This window comes from Corythoichthys intestinalis, chromosome 11 (genome assembly GCF_030265065.1).
Source record: "Corythoichthys intestinalis isolate RoL2023-P3 chromosome 11, ASM3026506v1, whole genome shotgun sequence".
NCBI lineage: Eukaryota > Metazoa > Chordata > Actinopteri > Syngnathiformes > Syngnathidae > Corythoichthys > Corythoichthys intestinalis.
The window spans coordinates 42395087-42420066 of record NC_080405.1 but is presented as its reverse complement, the minus strand read 5'-3'; the positions used below and the strand labels follow the sequence as shown (position 1 = coordinate 42420066).

The 24980-nt window shown below is 38.9% G+C and overlaps 3 protein-coding genes across 7 annotated transcripts in view; all 3 read left to right on the top strand.

Annotated features, from left to right (window-relative positions):
• The window catches only part of si:ch211-153b23.7 (TNFAIP3-interacting protein 3), a 115572-nt gene extending 98826 nt beyond the window's left edge, over window positions 1-16746 (top strand). The window contains exons 3-8 of the mRNA XM_057849452.1: window positions 676-787; window positions 1190-1333; window positions 8253-8366; window positions 8440-8610; window positions 8784-8909; window positions 9288-16746. Of these exons, the coding sequence (XP_057705435.1) occupies window positions 676-787; window positions 1190-1333; window positions 8253-8366; window positions 8440-8610; window positions 8784-8909; window positions 9288-9506 (886 nt within the window). The 3' untranslated portion in view covers window positions 9507-16746. The remainder of the gene's footprint in view (window positions 1-675; window positions 788-1189; window positions 1334-8252; window positions 8367-8439; window positions 8611-8783; window positions 8910-9287) is intronic.
• si:ch211-153b23.4 (uncharacterized protein LOC335392 homolog) overlaps window positions 1-24980 on the top strand; it is a gene marked incomplete at its 5' end in the record, with an annotated part of 147739 nt that overhangs the window by 103730 nt on the left and 19029 nt on the right. The window lies entirely within an intron of this gene.
• zgc:174917 (uncharacterized protein LOC565650 homolog) lies at window positions 17422-24230 on the top strand. Of its 5 annotated transcripts, none has more exons than XM_057849460.1 (8): window positions 17422-17492; window positions 17642-17784; window positions 17849-18059; window positions 18127-18218; window positions 23207-23346; window positions 23423-23527; window positions 23693-23816; window positions 24086-24230. In XM_057849460.1, the coding sequence occupies exons 2-7, from the start codon at window positions 17655-17657 to the stop codon at window positions 23771-23773; spliced, it is 759 nt and encodes a 252-aa protein (XP_057705443.1). In that variant the 5' UTR covers window positions 17422-17492; window positions 17642-17654; the 3' UTR covers window positions 23774-23816; window positions 24086-24230. The 5 variants fall into 5 exon arrangements, with proteins under 5 accessions (XP_057705443.1, XP_057705442.1, XP_057705441.1 ...); XM_057849459.1 differs by having other exon boundaries at window positions 17458-17492; window positions 17627-17784; XM_057849458.1 differs by lacking the exon at window positions 17422-17492 and adding an exon at window positions 17496-17552 and having other exon boundaries at window positions 17627-17784.

Sequence of the window (24980 nt, the reverse complement as noted above, 5' to 3'; positions counted from 1 at the left end):
TATCTATTTGATTAATAATGTTATTATTATTTATTATTATTATATTATATTATTATTTTTATTTTATTTACTTTTGTTCCGTGAAGAATCCAGAAAGGGTTATTTGATTGTGGCTTTTTGAAAAACAATAATTTTTTACATTTAGGCACTCCTGCAATCGTCACACTGTTTCTGTTACAAACTGACCCCGGCCCCTCATCAGAGAAGTGAAAAGTTATGTAGCCCTCACAGGAAAAAGTTTGGGGACCCCTGCAAGTTTAACACATATTGCCAATGGCAGACCAACGACCTATATGCCAATATATACCAATATTTTTTATTTCTATTAGAAAAATGTTTCAGTAAAATGTTACACATTCTTGTGCATTTGCCACTTATTGCCACAGTTAATATTGAGGCTTTGGGCCTCTTTTGACCTTGTTGTGAGTTTGTAAGGTTGTGACTTCTGATTAAACAAACTCGATGCCAATCAAAATGTTTGTTCTTCTTTTTCCCCAAATTAGAATCGATAAGAGAATCGATAAAGAATCGAATTGTTAAGCGATATCGATAATGGAATCGGAATCGTAAAAATCCTATCAATTCCCATCCCTAGCTGCTTCTGGTTCACGTGTTTACTTTTTGGTAAACAACTTTACTATACGCAGGCAAAACAGTATGCTCTATGTCTGACAGGTCACCATCTATGGAGCAGCAAGCCACGGACAGTATGAGCGTCACCTCGGCTGACCAGGAAAAGCTGCTGCTTCTCAACAAAAACACGGAGCTTCGCAGAGTCAACAAAGAGGTACAACTTCACCTTTGCTGGTTTTGCTCTCCTGTACACCGAATGTATTGCTGATGTTGGAATCGACACGGTTCTCTGTTGAAATCAGAGGATGTGGGCGGGTGTGAAAAATTGCTGCTGAGGTGTAGAAATGACTTTTTCTCCCACAAATCATACAACCTTGAGCTACTTCCTGATTTTTTACCAGAAAAGAAAAATGATTCAGTCTCCAGAAAAAGTTATTTATTTCTATTTCACATGAACTCACACCCCTAATGAATGCCAACATCAATGTGAATACGGGATTCATGTGATGATTGATTAAAATAGAGTAAAATAAAAAAGGAATAATCCAGTTGTGGTTAATAGAACTTCCATGAAATATTGGTGAATGTTGCTAATGATGAAATGATTGTGTTGCAGTTGATGAAACTGAATGACGAGTGGGACCAGATGTACCGTAACACCACTGTAGGATTACAGCACAGGCTGGAAGCTTTGGAAGTAGAAAACGCCACCCTTAAAGAACTAAATAGCAAACTACTGCTCAAAGTTGACAACCAGCAGGTAAATACACACCAACACATGATCCTTCTGCTATGAATTTAAATGAGTTTATCACTTGTAGACGCCCAATCTAATTGAAGTGGGAGGGGTGCAGCGAATGAACGAATTTCATTCGCTGCCATCCCTCCCACCTCAATTGGATTGGACGTCTAGCGCCGTCAATGGCAGACAACGAATTAAGCAGTGTCTGACCAAGCATTGATAGAATTACATTCAAGTGTACATTAAAGTGAGTATGCAGAAATTTAGTGTTAAAGGGAACCTCAGACTCTTTTACTAAAATATGTTATTAGAAACACATAAAATATTGCCAATGATTTCAAAATCTATCATATTTAGTACCATATTTTTCGGACTATATGTCGCAGGTTTTTTGCATAGTTTGGCTGGAGGTGCGACTTATACTCAGGAGCGACTTACAGTGGGGCAAATAAGTATTTAGTAAAGCACTAATTGTGCAAGTTCTCCCACTTGAAAATATTAGAGAGGCCTGTAATTGTCAACATGGTTAAACCTCAACCATGAGCAATAGAATGTGGAGAAAAAAAAACAGAAAATCACATTGTTTGATTTTTAAATAATTTATTTGCAAATCATGGTGGAAAATAAGTATTTGGTCAAAACCTAAAGTTCATCTCAATACTTTGTTATGTACCCTTTGTTTGCAAAAACGGAAGCCAAACGTTTTCTGTAACTCTTCACAAGCTTTTCACACACTGTTGCTGGTATTTTGGCCCATTCCTCCATGCAGATCTCCATTAGAGCAGTGATGTTTTGGGGCTGTCGTTGGGCAACATGGACTTTCAACTCACTCCGCAGATTTTCAATGGGGTTGGGACCTGGAGACTGGCTAGGCCACTCCAGGACCTTGAAATGCTTCTTACGAAGCCACTCCTTTGTTGCCCTGGCTGTTTGTTTGGGATCATTGTCATGCTGAAAGACACAGCCACGTCTCATCTTCAATGCCCTTGCTGATGGAAAGAGATTTTCACTCAAAATCTCTCGATACATGGCCCCATACATTCTTTCCTTTACACATATCAGTCGTCCTGGTCCCTTTGCAGATAAAAAGCCCCAAAGCATGATGTTTCCACCCCCATGCTTAACAGTGGGTATGGTGTTCTTTGGATGCAATTCAGTATTCTGTCTCCTCCATAACACGTTCTCCCAGTCCTTTTCTGGATCATCCAAATGCTCTCTAGCGAACCGCAGACGGGCCTGGACATGTACTTTCTTCAGCAGGGGGACACGTCTGGCAGTGCAGGATTTGAATCCCTGGCGGCGCATTGTGTTACTGATAGTAGCCTTTGTTACTGTGGTCCCTGCTCTCTGTAGGTCAATCACTGGGTCCCCCCGTGTGGTTCTGGGATTTTTGCTCCCCGTTCTTGTTATCATTTTGACGCCACGGGGTGAGGAGGGAGTTGAAAGTCTGTGTTGCCCAACGACAGACCCAAAACATCCCTGCTCTAGAGGAGATCTGCATGGAGGAATGGGCCAAAATACCAGCAACAGTGTGTGAAAAGCTTGTGAAGAGATACAGAAAACGTTTGGCCTCCGTTATTGCCAACAAAAGGTACATAACAAAGTATTGAGATGAACTTTTGGTATAGACCAAATACTTATTTTCCACCATGATTTGCAAATACCATTTTTAAAAATCAAACAATGCGATTTTCTGGGGGGGGGGTTTCACATTCTGTCTCTCATGGTTGAGGTTTACCCATGTTGACAATTACAGGCCTCTCTAATATTTTCAAGTGGAAGAACTTGGACAATTAGTGGTAGACTAAATACTTATTTGCCCCACTGTATGTGTGGAATTATTAACACATTATGATATCATTTGACATGTTATTTTGGTGTTTTGGAGTGACACTGATGGTTTGGTAAACTTGTTAGCATGTTCTTTATGCTATAGTTTCTGAATAACTCTTAATAGCTATGGCCACGTTCGCGTTCTGCCTTTGGCAATGTGTGTTCAATTGTATTATCGACTTTTTTATACTGAAATGCATGCTTTTAGTTCGTGGCTCTTTCAAGCCCAAGTGGGGCAGTACTCGCACTTGTTTACGCAAAGAAGAGCGCTCACACGCCAGAAGAAGGACAGCTAGGCAGCGTCTGAGCGAGTGGGCGAGAGAGAGAGAGAGAGAGAGAGAGAGAGAGAGAGAGAGAGAGAGAGAGAGAGAGAGAGAGAGAGAGAGAGAGAGAAACACGGCTGCGAACGTACATTTATTGTTTATGCTTGTAAAATATCTGTACAGAGGCAAAGCCTGTGTGTATCATCTTTTCTGTTGTTGTTGTGTGTTTTCCATCCGCGATCGGACACTTAAAGCCAGTTGTGTGGTTTTTTTAACGATGTGCTAATGCTAGCGAACGAACGCATGCTAATCGTTTGTGTCATTGCTGTAATAGCAGCTAATTATCATTTATTTACGTTGATGCGAATCTGTTTGGTATTGAGGACGAAATTGATTTGTATTATTTGTATTTTTAGTTTCACTCTTCAAATGATGATGTCATAACGACGGGCAAAATAAAGTCAGCAAATAATACGGACGTCCAGCATCGTCATTTGAGAGTTTAGCTCGCTGTATAGCCAAGACCGAGCCGTAGCGTCCCGGTGAGGACATTATATTCACATTTCGTTGTTCATGCATCATGTAACATTATCAAACTGTACACTTAATCAGCATGTTGTTCTCTATTGTATTTTTTTATTAAATTGCCTTTCAAGATCTGTTCTATGTGTTGGATTTTATCAAGTAAATTTCCCCCAAAAATGCGACTTATACTCCGGTGCGACTTATATATGTTTTTTTTCCTCTTCGTTGGCCATTTTATGGCAGGTGCGACTTATAGTCCGAAAAATACGGTACATGTTTTGACCTACAGAGGGCGCCATGTTTTATCGATGAGGTAGATTGTCACTGTCACTCGATGAATACTACCGGGTTACTGCAATTCATTCTACGCGGCTAATCGGTTAAAAGCGAAAGTACTTACTATTTGTGTTTTTATTGACTCTTTTATTACCTTTTCATTGCCTCAAAATACTTTTTGCATGTGTTTCCCTCTCATACTTTAAAGCATAGTGTAGCTCTAAAGCAGATTGTTGATCTTTTGACCACATTAGTCACGTAGCATATTTAAGCCACTCTTATTTGATATTACTATGTTTAAGTATTTTCTCAAGACATCGTTAGTATCTTCTGTCTGTATGCAGCTGAACAAAACAAGCTGAAAGCGCAAGGTAGTACTTTGGGTGTCAAGTTTGCCTCTTGTAAACGTTTCGCCGGTGTAGCACATTTTGGCAGAACACCGGGTATGTCCTTTGTACTCTCGTCTCATCTCGTCTTTCCTGTTCCTTTTGCTTTTGCTGCTCGTTTTGTGAAATATCGACAGTGCTGTCATGCTCGCTAATGTTCCTCTTGGATTCAAAGTGAAGGGTTGAACAGATGACATGTTTATGTTACTAGAAGCTATGTCTCTGGAAGCCCGGCAGCGTAACCATGTGACCTCACCGCCCTGCGACGTCAACAACAATGGCGACCTACTAGTTAAACTAATTGTACAAATTATATATAAACGAAAACATCAAGAGGGGTTTCAATACCAAATTATTTTAATTTATAACAACGTTTATCTTTTAAGAATACAGTACAAGTCTTACTATCCGTGGATCCCTTTAAGAGAAAAATATACATACCTGTATATTGTTTTGTTTTGTTTTGTTTTGTTTTGTTTTTTTCAAACAAGATATCGGTACAGTATTGGTCTATACCGCATAACTGGGTAAACCAGGCGGTATTGGGAACAAAAAAATGTTTTCCGTGCAACACTACAGGTTGATTGTACTTTATATAAAAGCTCCCTGTTTGGGTTATTCCAGTGTTTTTTGGAGCCACGGCACGCTTATTTCATTGAGAAAATCCCAAGGCACACCTCCAGCAAAAAAAAAAAAAAAGATTAAATTACAAATTAATTTCTGTAATCCATATTAACAATATAATCACTCGGATTATTTGTTCAAATGTATTGGAGTAGGTATCACTGCATCCCCCATGAAAGTTAATCATGCTATGTTCAATTCTTCTTTATAATCTAGTGTAAATCCCAAGATACCTTTTGTTTACTGCCTCACACCAGAGACTCTCCGAGAGGAAACAATCTGCTTCCTTTTGCTTCCAGAGTTCAATTCTGAGTTAGCATCTTTTCTTTTGAAAAACCTTTATCATCGCTGTCACCATTATAGTTTCGCTAGCTAGCCGCTAACAATAGCCCCAAAGCCATTCTTACTTCACCTTTATAGTTTCGTTAGCTAGCCACTAACTCTTACCTCTTACGCATTACTAAACAAAGTAATTAGCTACCTACTGACTAGGCTTGCCACTTGTGCCTTGAAATAAGGTATCGTTCCGAATTGGGAATTAAAATTTTCGTTCCGTATTAAACCAATACGGAATATATATACACTACCGTTCAAAGGTTTGGGAAACGGTAGTAGTAAATAGGTAGATTTCTATGCATTTTAAGAGTTTTGGGGATGTCCCCTTTTTTTTTTTGCCTGTACGGCTTTGGCCTCGAGGGGGCGTCCCTTATTTCTGTTTCTGAAAGGTGGCAAGCCTGCTACTGACACCTACTGATATGGAAGCGTATTGCACGATTACAAACTACTGGACGTCAGGGGCACTCAGCAATGTCACATTTGCGAATTCAATTTTTAAAAAAAAATTTTTTTTTACATCAATTAGTTGAAAGCGAATAATTTTCCACAGCACAGTAGACACTACGCCACTACTGTGCTGTGGCACAGTGGTTGAAAAACACAGGGTTGGACGATAGCCCTATTCACACGGCATTAGTATGACCCGTGGACCTCTTTTATTCCAAAATCTGAAGTTTGTTTTAATGGAATTACAGCCCTCACAATAAGTGGCAGTAATGCTCCTTTGAACATCAGATGCCACATGCCAATAAACACAAAGAAGAGGCAGAAGATCTTTTTTGACAGTCGATGGGCTGAAAATATGTCAATAACATCAGTTATTCCACTCATTCTGATAATGCCTTACACATGCATATTACTGTATGTTAAAGATCACGTCATTTTCAAAGTATCGGAATCGGCAAAAAAAATATCGGACATGCCTTTTTTAAATATGTATATATATATATATATATATATATACATATATATTATTTAAATCGTTTTCTAATTGTATTTAACGTTATAGACTGAATATTTTACACTCATCCAGAGTAGTTTTGGCTTAAAGTAGGGTTATCAAATGTATTGCGTTAATGGCGGTAATTAATTTTTTTTAATTAATCACGTTAGATCATTAACGCATGCGCTGCATGACCCACTCACGCATTGTCGCGTTCAATCTATAAAGACGCCGTTTTACCTATAGATAGCGCTAAAAGACAGCGTACAATGAGTAGAGAGGATTTTGACAGCCTTTGGAGCCACCTTTTATGTGGCTAAAGCCTTACAATACCTCTCTCAGCAATTAAAGATAACGTGGGAGACAATGTGTTGGGAAGGAAGGTAGTAGTTGATCATTTTCTTCTCACCCTATGTTCTTTTCCAACGCAGAGAAGATATATGAATTGGTGCCCCTGCGCACAGTCATGGTTGCACTTCCCATCATGCATTTGGGCAGAAGTTAAATGGCTGCAGTATCATTTACTGAAAGCTCAACAAATACACTAGATGGCAATATTTAGTCACAGTATACAAAGTCACATTTATCCTTTAAGAATTACAAGTCTTTCTATCTGTGGATCCCTCTCGCAGAAAGAATGTTAATAATGTAAATGCCATCTTGAGGATTTATTGTCATGATAAACAATTACAGTACTTATGTACTGTATGTTGAATGTATATATTCATCCGAGTTTTATTCATTTTTTTCTTAATGCATTGCCAAAATGTATATGATCGGGAAAAAGTATCGGGAATGATTGGAATTATATCGGAGCAAAAAAAAAGCAATCGGATCGGGAAATATCAGGATCGGCAGATACTAAAACGATCGGGATCGGGAGTAAAAAAACATGATCGGAACAACCCTACTGTATGTACAGCACAAAAGTTTAAAAACATCAGTTGTTTTGCAGATCGATTGAATGTCCGATTAAAAACTGTCAAGACTGCCAATTAAATTTGAAAATATAGTCTCCCATACCCATGACAAATATAAGAAATTCACATATAAACAGACATGAAGGCGGAAAGAAAGGAAACACAGGAAAGTGACACATTTACAATTAAACGATTACAGATTCTCACGGGACTTGTATTATCAGAAGACGTCTGTGTTCGGCAAATTATGGCAATGTTATCGTGTCGGAATTTTTACAAACACATTTTCCGTAATTAGTACAATTCACCAGAGGTTCCCAGATAATATTAATCCTTTGCGAATCGGGCTTTTCTCAGGGATTTGTCTATGTCATGCTTGTTTCCGGGGCCTGCCTTATTCTTGCCTTATGTCCCAAGTAAGTTTTGCGATTTTGATTAGTCACTTTTGTTCTGCTTTTGTTTGTGGGTTTGATGTTTTTTTTATTGTTAAAGGTCTGCAATGTTGTTCTCCTTCATTTGGGTCCACTGCCTCGCTCCTTGTTAGCCCGTCCGTGACAAAAACTGCATTACACAGGCTACAAAGCTACAGACTTTAAAGTCACAGACCTTCCCATTTCCAACTGCTCAGTTGCGTAGGGCATGAAATGGTTCTTTTTACCAAGCATGGATGTAAAATCACTGGACTCTGGAATTGCATGTAGAATTATATGGCAGATCAGCGTGGCCCTTCTGCTTCAGCGCTTGCCTCTGGTTTCAAATCGCGACCTCTCACCCTTCTGTGTGAAGTCTGCTGGGTATCAACATAACACAAGTTACCGATGTTTGTGTTAGAGTGCAAAGGACTATTACGAGCAGGCGCTCATGCTGCAGCTGAAGAAGAATCAGGAACTACAAGAGTATGTCAAGCTACTGGAGGGCCGAATGCTCGAGCCACTTGTCCAAAAGGTGTTTCCATCTCTTCTTTTTTGCTTGGTGAGAATCTGAGAGCCCTGATGCAATGTATCGTTTATCAAAACAGGACACGGTCAGGACGACCGTCCCCGACCCTTCGTCCCCAACTTCCCCCGCATCATGTGTCTCACGGCCCCCCTCCAGTTCAGAGGTGCAACTGCTGGCCAAACCCACAAGCTGCGATTGCCACCAAGAGGTTGTAGAGTTAAAAGAGCAGCTAGAAGCACTGAGGTGTCAGGTGGGCTTTTCATTTTAACACAGAATCCAAATGCTCTCCACTTACTGTTGCTATGGAGAAAAAGCATGGAATTAGATGGACAAAAGCACCACCAAGTGGTCGCAGGGCTCTGTTCTCAGGAGCACAGGAAAGGATGATGCGCATTATTTATATATGATATTTTATGTCTGCAGACTGAGATCTATGAGGCAGAATATCAGATGGAGCACAACATCCACAAATACACAAAGGAGGACAACCAAAGGCTCAGGAAGAAGCGGGAGGAGATGCGACAACAGGTGGACCTATTGCAAGAGCAGGTAGTGTTTACCAGAAAATTTGTTTGCTTCTTAGGAGACGGGCATCATAAAAGACTCACTCAGATTATTCCTGCTGGTCACATTTGGTCTCTTGTTGCTAAGCAGAATTTGTGGCGCACACTCAAGGCCAGCAGGACGTTCAACAGACACAGCTCTGTAAAGAGAATGGGATTTGTTTTCTTGATTATGTATTTATTCATTTTTACAACACTGAAATCAAACCGTCAAAAATATTTGTACTTTTAGACATTCTTTTGTCTTTGCTCTCAATTGTATACAAAATCATCATGAATCATTTGAATAGAAGAAAGTAAGTAAATGTACTAATCGTATTTTCCTTTCATTTTCTTTATTTTGCATTTTAATCATCGGTGACAGCTTAAGGTATACGAGGACGACTTTCGTCGGGAGCGATCGGACAAGCAGATGCTGCAGAGGCTGCTGCTGAAAAAAACATCAGGCAAAAAGGAGCCGGTGCTCGTGCATCGCTGCAATAATGGAACACAGCCACAAGGAGGAGACAAGCGGACACAGACTGCAAGCAGAAAGCAACACCATCCTCTCTGTCCCAAGCACCCAAATAGGGACAAAGACTAATCAGGGTGGAAACTTATAAAACATACTGTGAAGAAAAAAAACAAACAAAAAAAACAAAGGTTTGTTTTTGTCTCAGAAACTCACGGAAGATACTGAAAATAATTATGTCACAACACAGATTCATTGATTGGATATAGAGTATAAATTAAATGCTGTAAACAAATCAAGATTTAATATTTTTTTGTGCAATGGAAAATTATTGCAAAGCGATATTTTTAATAAAGTATATATTGCTGGTAGAGATGTCCCGCTCGATCGGGTCCGATCACGTCATTTTCAAAGTATCGGAATCGGCAAAAAAATATCGGCCATGCCTTTCTTTAATATATATATATATATATATATTTTTTTTTTTTTCAATTAAATCGTTTTCTAATTGTATTTAACGTTACAGATATAATATGTTGCACTCATCCAGAGTCTTTAGTTTAGGCTTAAGGTAGGGTTATCAAATTTATCCCAATAACGGCGGTAACACGTTTTTTTAAATGTATCACGTTAAAAAATTTAATGCAATTTATGCATGCGTTGCATGACCCACTTACGCATTGTCGCGCTCAATCTGTAATTGCGCCATTTTACCTATATAGAGAGATAAAAGGCAGCATGAAATAAGTAGAGTGAATTTTGGCAGCCTTTGGAGGCTTATTTTAATTGGCTAAAGCCTTACAATCCTTCTCCCTACAATTAGAAATATCATGGGAAGCAACACCTTATTTTATTTCCCAACGCAGAGAAGATATATCAATTGCTAGCACTACGCACAGTCATGGTTCCACTTCCCATCATGGTTCCACTTCCCATCATGCATTGGGACATGGCTGCAGTATCATTTACTGAAAGCTCAACAAATACACTAGATGGCAATATTCAGTCACAATATACAAAGTCACAAGTCTTTCTATCCGTGGATCCCTCTCACAGAAAGAATGTTAATAATGTAAATGCCATCTTGAGGATTTATTGTCATAATAAACAAATACAGTACTTATGTACTGTATGTTGAATGTTTATATTCGTCCGAGTTTTATTCATTTTTTTCTTAATGCATTGCCAAAATGTATATGATCGGGGAAAATTATTGGGAATGATTGGAATTGAATCGGGAGCAAAAAAAAGCAATCGAATCGGGAAATATCGGGATCGGCAGATACTCAAACTAAAACGATCAGGATCGGATCGAGAGCAAAAAAACATGATCGGAACAACCCTAATTGCTGGCACTTATAAAATAGCTCAGAAGTAAAAATATGTAGCAAAATAATTAGAGCTGTTAAAATTATCGTGTTAACGGGCGTTAATTAATTTTTTTAATTCATCACGTTAAAATATTTGACGCAATTAACCCATGCACTGAATGACCCGCTCACGCATTGCCTCAAACAGATTACAATGACGCCGTTTATGGACATTAAGAGTGAAGAGAAAGCCACCGGCCGCTTGGGGGCAGCACCGTTCCATACTAATGGTATTCCTTCTACTAGTTGGAGAATTAGTAGTTTTGAGACGTTTATGCTGTTACATTGTGCTATTTGTTCTCCACGCATATTTCTGTACGTTTTCTTTCTTTTAGTGGCAATTATGTGTCTCTTGTTGTATTTTGGGTAAGATATGTACAGAATTATATATGTTAAAAAGGCGAGTGGACACAGGTGTTCTTTAGACCGCGCCTTTTATTGGCAAAAGCTTCGGCAACTCCTTCACAACAAACATAAGTATCATTTAGTGAAAGCACAACAAAAATAATATTCCTATCTCTAATGTTCACAAAAAAAAAAAGCACTTCAGTCCGTAGTAATGAGGCCCTATTCTCACACAGTTAAACAACAATGCAAAGTGAACTGGCTTGAACCGGCAACTTACTCAGACTTTGGTCACTCTATTCTTATGATTGTTATTTTTATTCTTATTATATTAACTCTACTTTTGATTGAAATTTTTACAAATTTTATTAAAACGAAAACATGAAGAGGGGTTTTACTAGAAAAATTACTATAACTTGTAACTATAACATTTATCTTTTAAGAACTACAAGTCTTTCTATCCATGGACCAGTTTAACAGAAAGAATGTTAATAATGCCATTTGTGGATTTATTGTTATAATAAACAAATACAGTACTTATGTACAGTATGTTGTATGTATATATTCGTCTTGTGTCTTATCTTTCCATTCCAACTATAATTTACAGAAAAATATGGCATATTTTAGAGATGGTTTGAATTGCGATTAATTGCGAATAATTACGATTAATTAATTTTTAAGCTGTGATTAACTCGATTAAAAATTTTAATCGTTTGACAGCCCTAAAAATAATACATGTTACACAATGCTTTAGACCAGTGGTCTCCAACCTTTTTTGCACCACAAACCGGTGTGATGTGGGCCTTTTTTTCACAGGCCAGCAATGTGGGCAGAAAATCACAGTAAATAAAAAATAACACGATGGAGCTAAAGACGAACATTAAGTGCAGGGAAAATGTAACTCACCATATGCTGAATCAACCTTTTTTTAACAGCGGCCTCTCCTAAAACTTGACATCAAATATCCTTGGTTGCAGTCATAAAGACTTCTTCTTCAACTGTGAAAGGTTTCTTGACTTTAGCAATACGGTTCGCCGAGAGGTATGCTGCTCTCAGTGTAGTCACTTTTGTTGTCTCGTTTGCTAGCTTTTAGCCACATATTATAAAGAATGGACTTGGTTGAAGGCTCCCCTTCTGGCTCAGCAGGTAGCCTTTTCCCTGTAAAATCGCTGTCTAAACGTGTGGGTTTATTATTTCCGGGAACAAATCTGATGCACCTATACATCATTATCCAGGACAAGCACACATAGATATTTAAGAGAAAAAAAATTGATGCTAGACGCTAGCAACAACTGATAATCCGAGCAAACACAGCCAACGGCAGCTAACGTTACTGTTTACATTGACTGACGCTGGTCTGCTATGGGTGTGCAAACACCCCAGTAATGGTGGCCAACCACTAGAGGGCGCCATACACAAATCTCTACTCAGATAAGTCAAGAAGCACAGGCCAGATTGCGGTGAATAACAAATTACAGTGGTACTTCTACATACGAAGTTAATTCATTCTAGGGCCTTGTTTAAAAGTCAAAATGGTCGCATGTCGAGCAGGACTTTCCCATAAGAATATATTGTAATTCCAATAATTCGTTCCACAGCCTGAAAACTTACACTAAATCCTTAATAAATACTGCTGATACTATTACAAATGGCCATTACACATAGCAAAACAAATAAATTATAAATAAAAATCAGAATAATAATATAACAATAATAATTCCTGAAATAATGTAATGAATCGGGTTCTAATGTGGCGAACGTGTTTTGTGTGGTGTACCTGAACGCACCGCGTGGCTGACATGACAGAGTAAGAAAGGTGAGCTAGAGATTTTACTTTCTCCTCTAATGTTTCGTTGTTGGCGTCACCTGCAGTGGACAGTTGGCGTGTTGTGTTGCACAAGTTCTGAAATAAATGATTAAAAACCTGACGAAGCTGGCTATTTCTTTGGCGATGTTACCACAATAATAATTAAACGGAGGTCGTCGGAGCACCTTTGAGATCGTAGACATTCTATGGCCGTATTGTCGAGCCAATTCACGGATGCACACACCACGGTCATATTTTTCTGTCTTTTCCATCTTGATTTCCATGGTAAGCGTGGACCCGTGTTGAGTTCTCTCACAAGAAAATCCGCCATGTGTCCGTCTTGTGGTGAAGGGAATAGTTACCTTTCTCGCACACAACATATAACTGTTTGCATTACTCCAACACACTTAATATAATCAATCAGGGAATAGTATCGTTTCTCATATTTACTGTAGGACTGTTTGTATTCAGTGTTGTTAATCTTACTGAAAAAAAGTAATTAATTATAGTTACAAATGACTTCTCCCAAAAAGTAATTGCGTTAGTAACTCAATTACCTGAATGTAAGAGTAATTAGTTACTTGGCAAAGTAATTGGTGATAATTACTTTTTTTTTTTGTCCCTCAAAAAAAAAAAAAAAAAAAAAACATTGGCTGCACTATGTGAAGTTTTTTGTGGAGCCCAATTCTTTACCCTAATTTACCCTTTACCCTGAATCAACTGTTAAAAAGTTGTTAAAATTGCTCCCACTATTGCATTAGTTCCCTTCTCTCTACTTTCGACATATGAAAGTTTTAAAACTGTTTCATCATTTAAAGATAGATTCAAGTCAAGATTTTGCCGATTTAGAAGTATTTTAGATAAAAAGTTACTTAGGTTCCCTAGGAAGTAGTGATGCACGATAATACATTTTTCAACCGATATCGATAACCGATAATTTCCTGCCCCTTCCACCCGATAACCAATAATGTCACGCCGATAATTTTATTCAAATATATAAGTAAAATTTTAAAGTATACAAAGATCAAATGTTACTGTGCAAAAATGTAATTTAGTGCTATTTTTTTCCACATCAAATGTGAACAAGTAGTAAATTCCAACATCTAAACAATGGCAATGACATTGTGTAATGGTAAGGTTTTGGCAACAATTACTTCGAGAGTAAACACCCAAGTTGCACAAAAATGCCTTAAAACTAAGCCATCCCTAACATATATCACATTACTACACTGCAAAAACATCTACTTAAAACTAGCAGAATTGGACAAAACTGTTGAGCGCGCACATTTGGAGGCTAAATCAAATTATTGCTCCTCTGGGGTTCAGAGGGGCAAATTAGGTGAACCAATTGGACTTGTAGTGTGACTGTGATGACAGAGTAGAGGACATGAGTTGAGCTACAAGCTGTTTTTACTCCACAGCAAAGGAAAAGTAATTTCTTTTACAAACATATATGTACACAACAGAAGTTAACAAAAGAAATGGCCTCCAAAGGTCCAAAAAGTCCAAATGGCCATTAAAAATTTCAACCATTAGCATACACATTTTTTAAATATATAAATACACAATAAAATGTGTACCTTGCTTTTAAATTCAACATATGAAGCATATTTATACATTGGAGAATGGATATTCTTAATACATCTGTATGTAACAACCATTTTTAACATGTACCGACTGGTTTCCGCTAGGGTATGCTACATCATCATCTTCCTACGCTAGGCCGTTAGCTCCGCAGGTTAGCATACAACACCATCCCGTTTGACTCCAAAACGCTCAATAAACATCGTTTTTTTTGCTTTTCACACCGTATATTATTATCCCAAACCCTTTCTAACATTAATAATATATGCTAAACAGATGGATGCAGAGTTTTAACCAACCTGTGATGACAGAGTAGAGGACATGAGTTGAGCTACAAGCTGTTTTTACTCCACAGCAAAGGAAAAGTAATTTCTTCCTCTGTGGCGCCTCCACTCTTCGCCGTCAGAACGCAACATGCGCCATCCGCAGGCCAAAGTAGGAATTACATTTAACTCAAAAGAGCTTATGTTAGAATCAATTAAAATATTTCAAAGTATATAATTATCGGATTGCATTATCGATTGAATTTGGTTTTATCTGGATTATCTGTGTGACGTCATAATTGCCATTATCGGCCGATAATTATCGGTGACCGATATTATCGTGCATCTCTACTAGGAAGGTTCTCTACAACAGAGCCGTCCTAAAAAGCCTACTGGTTTAAGATGGCGGCTGTCTACTAACGCATCTAGTGCCATGTCTATCATTTTGCATCTAGTTATATCTATATACAGTACATGTGATATCTACCATGTCTACCATATCTACCATAACATGCGGGCGTAGTTTGTCGGCTATCGGCTACAACATGTATTATTGGAGCTACCTAGCATCGCGTTTGCTCGGCGTCACAACTTTCTTGCCTCCTCCCCGCTCCTGCTCTGCTCTGTCGTCTCGGTGAGTCCGTCTCCCTCAGACTTTTCGACCAATATAGTAACGCATAGTAACGCATGCCTTTCCGTCCTCAGTAACGGTAACGGCGTTGCCAAGATGAGAAAAGTAATTAATTAGATTACCCACTACTGGAAAAAATAACGCCGTTAGTAACGCCGTTATATTGTAACGCCGTTATTAACAACACTGTTTGTATTACTCTAACACACCTAATATAAAATAAATAGCACTTATACAATAGTTTAATGAAAAGAAGTAGAATAGAGGGCATAAAAGATACACAACGCCATCTTATCACAGAAGTGTGCGTCACGAGCAAGATTGACGCACCAACTCTTGCAATCAGTTCTCCCGGGCAATCCAGGACAAAGAGCAGGGCATTCTGTCCGAAAACAAGTAGCATCGGAGAACACCCCATATCCAACTGATAACACAACTGACAAGACTCCAAGAGCCCTTTGACACTGAGGGGGCAGAATCCACATCCTAGTTACCCGGACAACAGTAACTCCAAATTCTGCCTGTCCAATCAACAAAAGACAATAATCCCACACACACCCTTCTTCTTCCTTCTTCACACCCTTCTTCCTGCCCACGCCCCGCGCCGCAAGAGCTTTCAAAAGACTGAACATTTAGATAACAACTGTCGCTTCTCGGGGACATTTCGATGTAGCCGTTGTTTTGCCGACCCTGGATCCAGCATTGTCTCTCCGTCGTTTTTTTACCTTGTTTTTGACTATTGTCGATGAATAAATAAACCTGTTTTCGGTGAGCCTTCTTTGAACCGTTCAAAATGGAGTCAGTACAAAGGGTTAACACCGGTGTGAACGCGCGGGATTTTGGCCCCTCCCGGCCAACTTGCGGGAGCGGTGCCAGCGGAATACCATTTGGTTTGGCTGTCGCTGTTTCCGCGGCTTGGCCGGTAAAACAAAGAGACTGCGGCGCTGTCATAAATCGTCGTACTTCGAGCAGGTCGTCTGATGTAGAAACAAATGGCAAGCCAAATTTTACGTTGGATGTCGAAAAGATCATATGTCAAAGCGATCATATGTCGAGGTACCACTGTATTTAATATCAATTTAATATTTAATACGGCCCTGCTTTAGGCAACTGCAGATGGAGGACACCAACAAAAGGCACTACTGCCTAAGTGCCACAATATGTTTTTCAGTCAAGGTATTGGCAAGGTATTGTTGACAACGATTCAAAAAAATGTACAGTATATACCTATGCAAAGGGGTGAACTGGTATTTGGAGAAAATTTAACCATACCACAATATGAAATATCACAAATGTAAGAATATCATGCTGATGGGGGGTAAACAAACAAAGTGTAACATATTCATATTTTTGTTAATATTTGCTGCGATACATTCATGACTTTTTTTTTTCTCTCTTTTTGTATTGTCATTATATATATGTACATTACTGTTTATGCTATTTCTTGACAATACTTCATGAATAGAAAGTTTGGGTCCTTGGGAAAAATGCCAATGCGTTCAATGAGTCCTTTGTAAGGGTTTAAAAAAAGAATCATAATTTGTGCATGAAATGTCTTATCATTTTGTACTTCATAAGATAACTCATCTTTTTTGTTAACTGCAGTCTTTTGCCGCTGTGAATTTTCAAAAATTTACCCAATAAAAATAATTATTCAAATGTCCTACATCCATACACATGATGAACATGCCGTCTGTCTTTCCTGTAAATTGGTCCTAACTGCTCCACTCCATTTCCAACAAGAAGCAAACCACTTATCAGGTTTCATAGTTGCATATAAGGTTGCGGTGATGTGACAGAACAATGCCATCTCAATTCTAAAGAGCAGGAAGTTCTGTTTAATTCCCCCCTCGCAGTATAACAAAAATAACCCTCCCTTTAGAATAAAGATCAAACAGAACAGGTGCAAGGTGTATGAAAGAAGACCTTTCTCAGGAATTTACAGCGTACGTCACTGTATCGCGGATGTCATTCCTCTTCCTTGTCTTTTATTTCCATCTTGGCACAATGACGGATGAATTGCCAGTAGTATCACACTACACTATAAATTTCCCTAAAATTTAGCTCCACTTGAGAGTAGTACCAGAAAGCCTGTATAGACGACTGGACACAACTCAGGTACTTGTAGATTCCATTAAACACTATGTTGCTGTCATTGGTATTGGTCAGGAAAACAAGGTAGTGTTTTTTCTGTGGTAGGTTGGCATTATGTCATCAGAAATTCATAAAATTGTTCTTGGAACACTCGTTAGGTTCACTGCGAACAGAAAACCAGCAGACATGACTACATCTACAGGCGAGCTCCAGAAGACGTACGAGCAGCAGGGCTTCCTCTCAGGCCTGCCCGTGTTGACTGACGGCGAGCTGAGGAAAGCCACGCTTGCTTTTACCCAACTGGAGAAAGAATTCGGTAAACAATTTTGACTATTAATTCTGAGTAGATCTTACGATTGCCTTTGTTTCCTGATCACCAGGTGAAGAATACGCCCAGTACAGCCTGCACAATGTTCACTTTCAGTATCCTTGGGTCATGGGACTGACCAAACACCCTCGCATCTTGCAAACACTGCAAGCCATCTTAGGCCCTGACATTATCCTTCTCGACTCGCGTTTCATCTGCAAATACCCAACAACACCTGCAACTGGTACTCGGCTTCCATATGTGGCTTGGCATCAGGATATGAGGTGGGATGATAAACAATTGAGTCGTTTGTTTCACCCTGTAAACTTTTCCGTAAACTGGTGTCCACAGGTATTGGGGTATTGCCGGTGGGCCTGTTGCATCTGTGTGGCTGGCTCTAGATGACTCGCTGAAAGAGAACGGCGCCCTTCAGGTTCTTCCAGGTAGCGTCTATAAAAAAAAATTTTTTTAATCCTCTATTCATTGCTAACAGTATAATTTTTAACATATAGTCCTTACATAGGCATGTGCCGGTATGAGATTCTGACTGTTTGACAACCTTAAGCAAAAATATCACAGTTTCACGGTATTGCAATTACAACTTTAAAATGCGTTACTTTGAGATATAAATGAATGAATGAATGAATTTATTGTCATTGTCATCATCATCATAATCATTGACAGTTTTAGAGTGTGGAATTTGCCAGAAAGAAAGACGATGACAGACAAAGGAAAGACGGGAAAAAGCAAATGCTTATCGATACCCGTCCCCCAACAGCCCGGGACGCACAGTCAAGCATGTTTGTGTTTCAGTCCAGTTATTATCAGTTTGTTTTGTTGTTTTAGTTCACATATCATTCAAAAGTCATTGATTGCCATGGAATTTCACATATTGTCAATTTGAGTGGGTTCACTGTATCAGTTGATGTCCAAGTTGGTGTAGGGAGTTTAGCTTACTTCTATATTTCTTAAACTTCTCCTCAGCAGGCCCTGTCCTTTGGGAGATAAAATACTTATATAGAGCTGTTTTCTTTTTGCAGGCGTTGATAAGCGTCTTGGTCATCCAAGGTTTGTTTTGCATTCTTTGTCCCGTGGGAGTCAACTTAACCAGGCAGTGCTTATCGTAAATATGCTGAAGTGTATTCATAAAGCACCCATAAGCTGCATTCACATTGTTTGCATTGTAAACATCATTCCAGTCTTAAGTTTAGAGATCTTTTTTCATGTTATCAATGTTTTGATCAGTTCTGATTCTTTTGTACACTGTCTTTGTCGGATTTACGCAGTGGTTGCGTGGAGTGTAGTTTGTGAAGATAGGCAGATGATCGGTGATATCACAGCAATGTTGTATCCGTGCAAATTAAAGTCAGTTCCTTTGTTTTCCTTAAGCCAGGTTTCTGAGATGGCAATAACTTCAAACTTGTTATTGAAGCTCTGTAGATATTCGTCTATGCTTTCAAAATTTTTGTATAGACTCCTAGCGTTGAAGTGGATTTGTTTCAGCTTACCGTCCACATCCATGGAATTGTAGTACTGTTCCGCTGTGTAGTACTTACAGTTGTTCGACATGTTATTGTAAAAGTTGAGGTCAGGGTTATCAGGGTTTAAAAAAAAAAAAAAAATTCCGTTGCACAGGCTTTTTATTTTTCAAAACATATTAGCAAATTGGAACATAAGTATAATGTTAAGTTAAAATAATAATTTAAAACAAATCTAGATAAAAATAAAATAAAAGCAGTTCTTTAGGTGAGCGTAAACCCACAGCTTAACATGATTATCATCAGAACAAAACACACTCTCTTTCTCAACACAGGCAGTTGCCAGAGAGAAATAAAAAACGTTTTACCACTGCTAGACACACTAAACACACTGGAGTTAACTCTCGTAGCAGGTGGGAAACGTTCCTTATAGTGTTTACTAACCTTTCATTTTGTATAAATGCGAAATCATATTGGAAGTATTGCCTCCTTTGCAGCCACCCTCCGCAATCATGTTTTTACATGTCGGTTGGCTCTCCTCCTCTAAGTCGCGGCCGTCTGTAACTTTTATGTAGCCAAAGTATACCCATACCAGCGATTTCATTTTCTTCGATGGGGGAAAAGTTCAGGAGTTTCACGTCCTCCAGCCACCGTGTAGCACAACTGAATCTTTTACACTGAGCAATAATTGGTGGGGAGTGTTGAGTAAGCTGCAAGCGAGGGATTTCTCCCTGCATATATGGTACATAAAAAAGAGTTAATACCTTAGGGATGGTATGATGGAAATTCTTTGCGGTTTTGAACCACGGTGTACATTGAAACAGTTTAGCGGCACATGCCTATCCTTACATGTTGAAGCTAAATTCAGCATTTCCATTTGTTTACATCAAAGCTTCACAACTACAGTGGGGCAAATAAGTATTTAGTCAACCACCAATTGTGCTAGTTCTCCTACTTGAAAAGATTCGAGAGGCCTGTAATTGTCAACATGGGTAAACCTCAAACATGAGAGACAGAATGTGGGGGAAAAAATCACATTATTTGATTTTTAAAGAATTTATTTCTAAATTACAGTGGAAAATAAGTATTTGGTCACCTACAAACAGCAAGATTTCTGGCTGTCAAAGAGGTCTAACTTCTTCTAACGAGGTCTAACGAGGCTCCACTCGTTACCTGTATTAATGGCACCTGTTTTAACTCATTATCGGTATAAAAGACACCTGTCCACAATCTCAGTTAGTCTCACTCCAAACTCCACTATGGCCAAGACCAAAGAGTTGTCGAAGGACACAATAGACAAAATTGTAGACCTGCACCAGGCTGGGAAGACTGAATCTGCAATAGGTAAAACGCTTGGTGTAAAGGAATCAACTGTGGGAGCAATTATTAGAAAATGGAAGACATACAAGACCACTGATAATCTCCCTCAAACTGGGGCTCCATGCAAGATCTCACCCCGTGGCGTCAAAATGATAACAAGAACGGTGAGCAAAAATCCCAGAACCACACAGGGGGACCGAGTGAATGACCTACAGAGAGCTGGGACCACAGTAACAAAGGCTACTATCAGTAACACAATGTGCCGCCAGGGAGTCAAACCCTGCACTGCCAGACGTGTCCCCCCGCTGAAGCCAGTACATGTCCAGGCCCGTCTGCGGTTCGCTAGAGAGCATTTGGATGATCTAGAAGAGGACTGGGAGAATGTGTTATGGTCGGATGACACCAAAATAGAACTTTTTGGTAGAAACACAGGTTCTCGTGTTTGAAGATGAAAGAATACTGAATTGCATCTGAACAACACCATGCCCACTGTGAAGCATGGGGGTGGAAACATCATGCTTTGGTGCTGTTTTTCTGCAAAGGGACCAGGACGACTGATCTGTGTAAAGAAAAGAATGAATGGGGCCATGTATTGAGAGATTTTGAGTGAAAATCTCCTTCCATCAGCAAAGGCAATGAAGATGAGACGTGGCTGGGTCTTTCAGCATGACAATGATCCCAAACACACAGGCTGGGTAACAAAGGAGTGGCTTCTTAAGAAGCATTTCAAGGTCCTGGAGTGGCCTAGCCAGTCTCCAGATCTCAACCCCATAGAAAATCTGTAGAGGGAGTTGAAAGTCCGTGTCGCCCAACGACAGCCCCAAAACATCACTGCTCTAGAGGAGATCTGCATGGAGGACTGGGCCGAAATACCAGCAACAGTGTGTGAAAAGCTTGTGAAGAGTTACAGAAAACGTTGGCCTCCGTTATTGCCAACAAAGGGTACATAACAAAGTATTGAGATGAACTTTTGGTATTGACCAAATACTTGTTTTCCACCATGATTTGCAAATAAATTATTTAAAAACCGAAAAATGTGATTTTCTTCCCCCCTCACATTCTGTCTTTCATGGTTGAGGTTTACCCATGTTGACAATTACGGGCCTTTCTAATATTTTCAAGTGGGAGAACTTGCACAATTAGTGGTTGACTAAATACTTATTAGACCCACTGTATGGCAACAATGTACAGTACTGGTAATTAAAGCATTTATTTTTGCAAATGCAAAAATATATTAGGAAAAATTTAGATTTCTGATCTTTGAGACAGAGGGAGGTTGTCTTCGTTAATAATAATTTGTTAACAAAAATTAATCTTTCAATGCCTTTTGTTGGACTGTAAGGTGCTTCGTACTCAAAATGAAAACTATTCATTAAAGCAATGGTGTGAAATGTACAGCCCGCGCTCCCACCAGACGGTCCAATCCTGCTTACAGTTTTTTTGCCTGAGGGGCACATTGTAGCCCATTTATAGTCTGCTTCAAAAATCACACACTTTTATTTTGGCGCCGTAAAACCAGATTTGTGATTTGTGCACTTCCACTTAGCTCACTTTCGTCCTTGCGGTTCCTTTCGTTCATTCGCCAAAATAGATTGGTCCTGAACAAGTTAACATGGAAGCGACCAAAAATGCCCCAAAACCAACAGGAAATGACACCAGATTAACAGGAAGTAACCTGGAAGTGCAGGAAGCAGCATGGAAATGCCAGAAAAATTTACGAGAAATGATCCAAAATTTACAGGAGGTGACCTGTTAGTATCTTAAAATTACAAGGAAGTAGTGCTGCAACGATTAATCGATTAACTCGAGTATTCGATTAGAAAAAAAATATTCGAATTAAATTTTGCTGATTCGAGTATTCGTTTAATTAAAGTGGCATTGTAATGGTTTATTTTGAAAGTGTTTGCATTTAGTATTACTGAATTGGGTGGATACACTGCCCTCTACTCTGCCTCATTTCACATGGCTGAATCCAGCTGCTCATGTTAAGACCAACATAAGCTAAGTTTTTGTTTGAGCTAATGTTTTTTTAATACATTCATAATTTATTTTATTGGTATATTCAGCCGTTTTTTGTGGGAATATGTGTCTAAACCATTTGTTAAGAGCATTGTTGAAACAAAAAATGTTAACGTTTTAATAGCATTTAAGCTAGCGGACATTTGCTTAGTTAGCCAATTGTTCTTTTGTTGTACATAGATCCTTTTTTTTAATTTAAAAAAAAAAAAATCTTTATACCGTTTGAGGCTCAGCTCAGTTATTTTAATTTTTCATGTTCCTTCTCAGATTACTCCATTATTCGAACTAAGTAGTTCATCGATTACTCGACTACGAAAATAATCCACAGCTGCAGCCCTACAAGGAAGTGACGCAAAATTAACTAATTGCCTGCCACTGAACAATAGATGTCCAATTCCCTTAAACTGGAAGGACTGGCTGTGAACGATCATCTTTCAGTGCCATTGACAGTGAACATTTGTTTAGTCGCCGCCCCCTCCTTCCCCACTGTCAAAATGGATTGAATGTCTAGCGCCATCAATGGCAGCCAGTGAGTTGACCTATTTGGCAAAAAATAAACAACTCCTGCCCATTAAAGGATTAGCATGATGCCCCATTACACATCTGCTCCATAGGTAGCCATTGTTCTGGCATGTACCCCCATAGACAAGCCATCCGGCCGGGAAACATGCTGACGGTCAACCAGGAGATCCCAGAGGAGCTTCTCCAAATTGACCGAGCAGTGCTTTGTCCTCTTTTGGCTGGACAGATGTCTGTAAGTGTAGGTCTTACTTCCTTCAATTCATCAAGAATTCAGACATCGAACAGATTTTGACAAATATTCTTCACAGATCCACGACGGCCTTCTCGTTCATGCCAGCGATGCCAACACATCCCAGAAGAGGCGTTGTGGCTTTGTGATTCGATATGTTCCCACCTGTGCATATCCAACGGAGGTGAGAAAAACATTGCCAGACATAGTGGCACAGAAATGCTCATTAGCACTTGTATTTTTCATAAATGTAAGCCAAAGAATACATGTTTTTAATGGTGCAGTATACAAATATTAATTGATTTACTTTGACTTTTTGAATGGAACACGAATTTTTTTCTCCTTTCAGGATACTGAGCGTCCTCGGAAATTCCACGCGACAATGTTGGTTTGTGGAACGGACCAATTCAAACACTTCTCAAGACAGTAAAATTGTATGACTTGATATCAACTTTGGGACTTCATGATATAGAGTGAGCAGAGATATAAACATTCTATTGTAGCATTTTTGTAGCTACTCTACAATAAATTAATTTAAAAGAAGAGCAGTGGCTTGCAATGAATGTAAATTGCTTCATCTTTTGACGACATTCCTCATGTACAGTAGTTGCACAGAAATGCTCATTAGCACTTGTATTTTTCATAAATGTAAGCCAAAGAATACATGTTTTCAATGGTGCAGTATACAAATATTAATTGATTTACTTTTTTTGAATGAACACGAATTTTTTTCTCCTTTCAGGATACAGAGCGTCCTCGGAAATTCCACGCGACAATGTTGGTTTGTGCAACAGACACACTTCTCAAGACAGTAAAATTGTATGACTTGACATCAACTTTGGGACTTCATGATATAGAGTGAGCAGAGATGTAAACATTCTATTGTAGCATGTTTGTAGCTACTCTACAATAAATTGATTTAAAAGAAGAGCAGTGGCTTGCAATGAATGTAAATTGCTTCATCTTTTGACATTCCTCAAGTAATTATTCAATTTTAAATGTGTAAAGAACGAGTATTCATGTCAGAGAAAAAATATAGATTTTCTTATTGTCACTTTGCCAGTCGACTGCTAGCAAAACATTCTTATATACAAGTTTCCTGATCGAAACATGGGCGGCGCCATCTTGGAAAATTTCGTGATGATGGCAGATGGATGCGGTATTTCCAAATTGTCTTTTTTAAGGGATTTTGGTGAGTAAAGTTACTCCAGCTCCACTGTTATTTTGAATGGAGAAAATGTAAAACGGAAGTCACAAGCAGAAATGCAGAAGTAAAGTAGAAGTACCTCGGAAACTTGTCTATATATAGTGCCTTGCAAAAGTATTCGGCCCCCTTGAACCTTGCAACCTTTCGCCACATTTCAGGCTTCAAACATAAAGATATAAAATTTTGATTTTTTGTCAAGAATCAACAACAAGTGGGACACAATCATGAAGTGGAACAAAATTTATTGGATAATTTAAACTTTTTTAACAAATAAAAAACTGAAAAGTGGGGCGTGCAATATTAATCAGCCCCCTTGCGTTAATAATTTGTAGCGCCACCTTTTGCTCCAATTACAGATGCAAGTCGCTTGGGGTATGTTTCTATCAGTTTTGCACATCGAGAGACTGACATTCTTGCCCATTCTTCCTTG

What these genes read in the sequence shown, in the direction of transcription:
- zgc:174917 (XM_057849456.1), top strand. Translation starts at nt 17,583, where the DNA reads ATGTCATCAGAAATTCATAAAATTGTTCTTGGAACACTCGTTAGGTTC. An exon ending in CGCCCTTCAGGTTCTTCCAG is followed by an intron (nt 18,219 to 23,206) that starts GTAGCGTCTATA and finishes TCTGCTCCATAG; the next exon opens with GTAGCCATTGTTCTGGCATG. An exon ending in CCTGTGCATATCCAACGGAG is followed by an intron (nt 23,528 to 23,692) that starts GTGAGAAAAACA and finishes TTCTCCTTTCAG; the next exon opens with GATACTGAGCGTCCTCGGAA.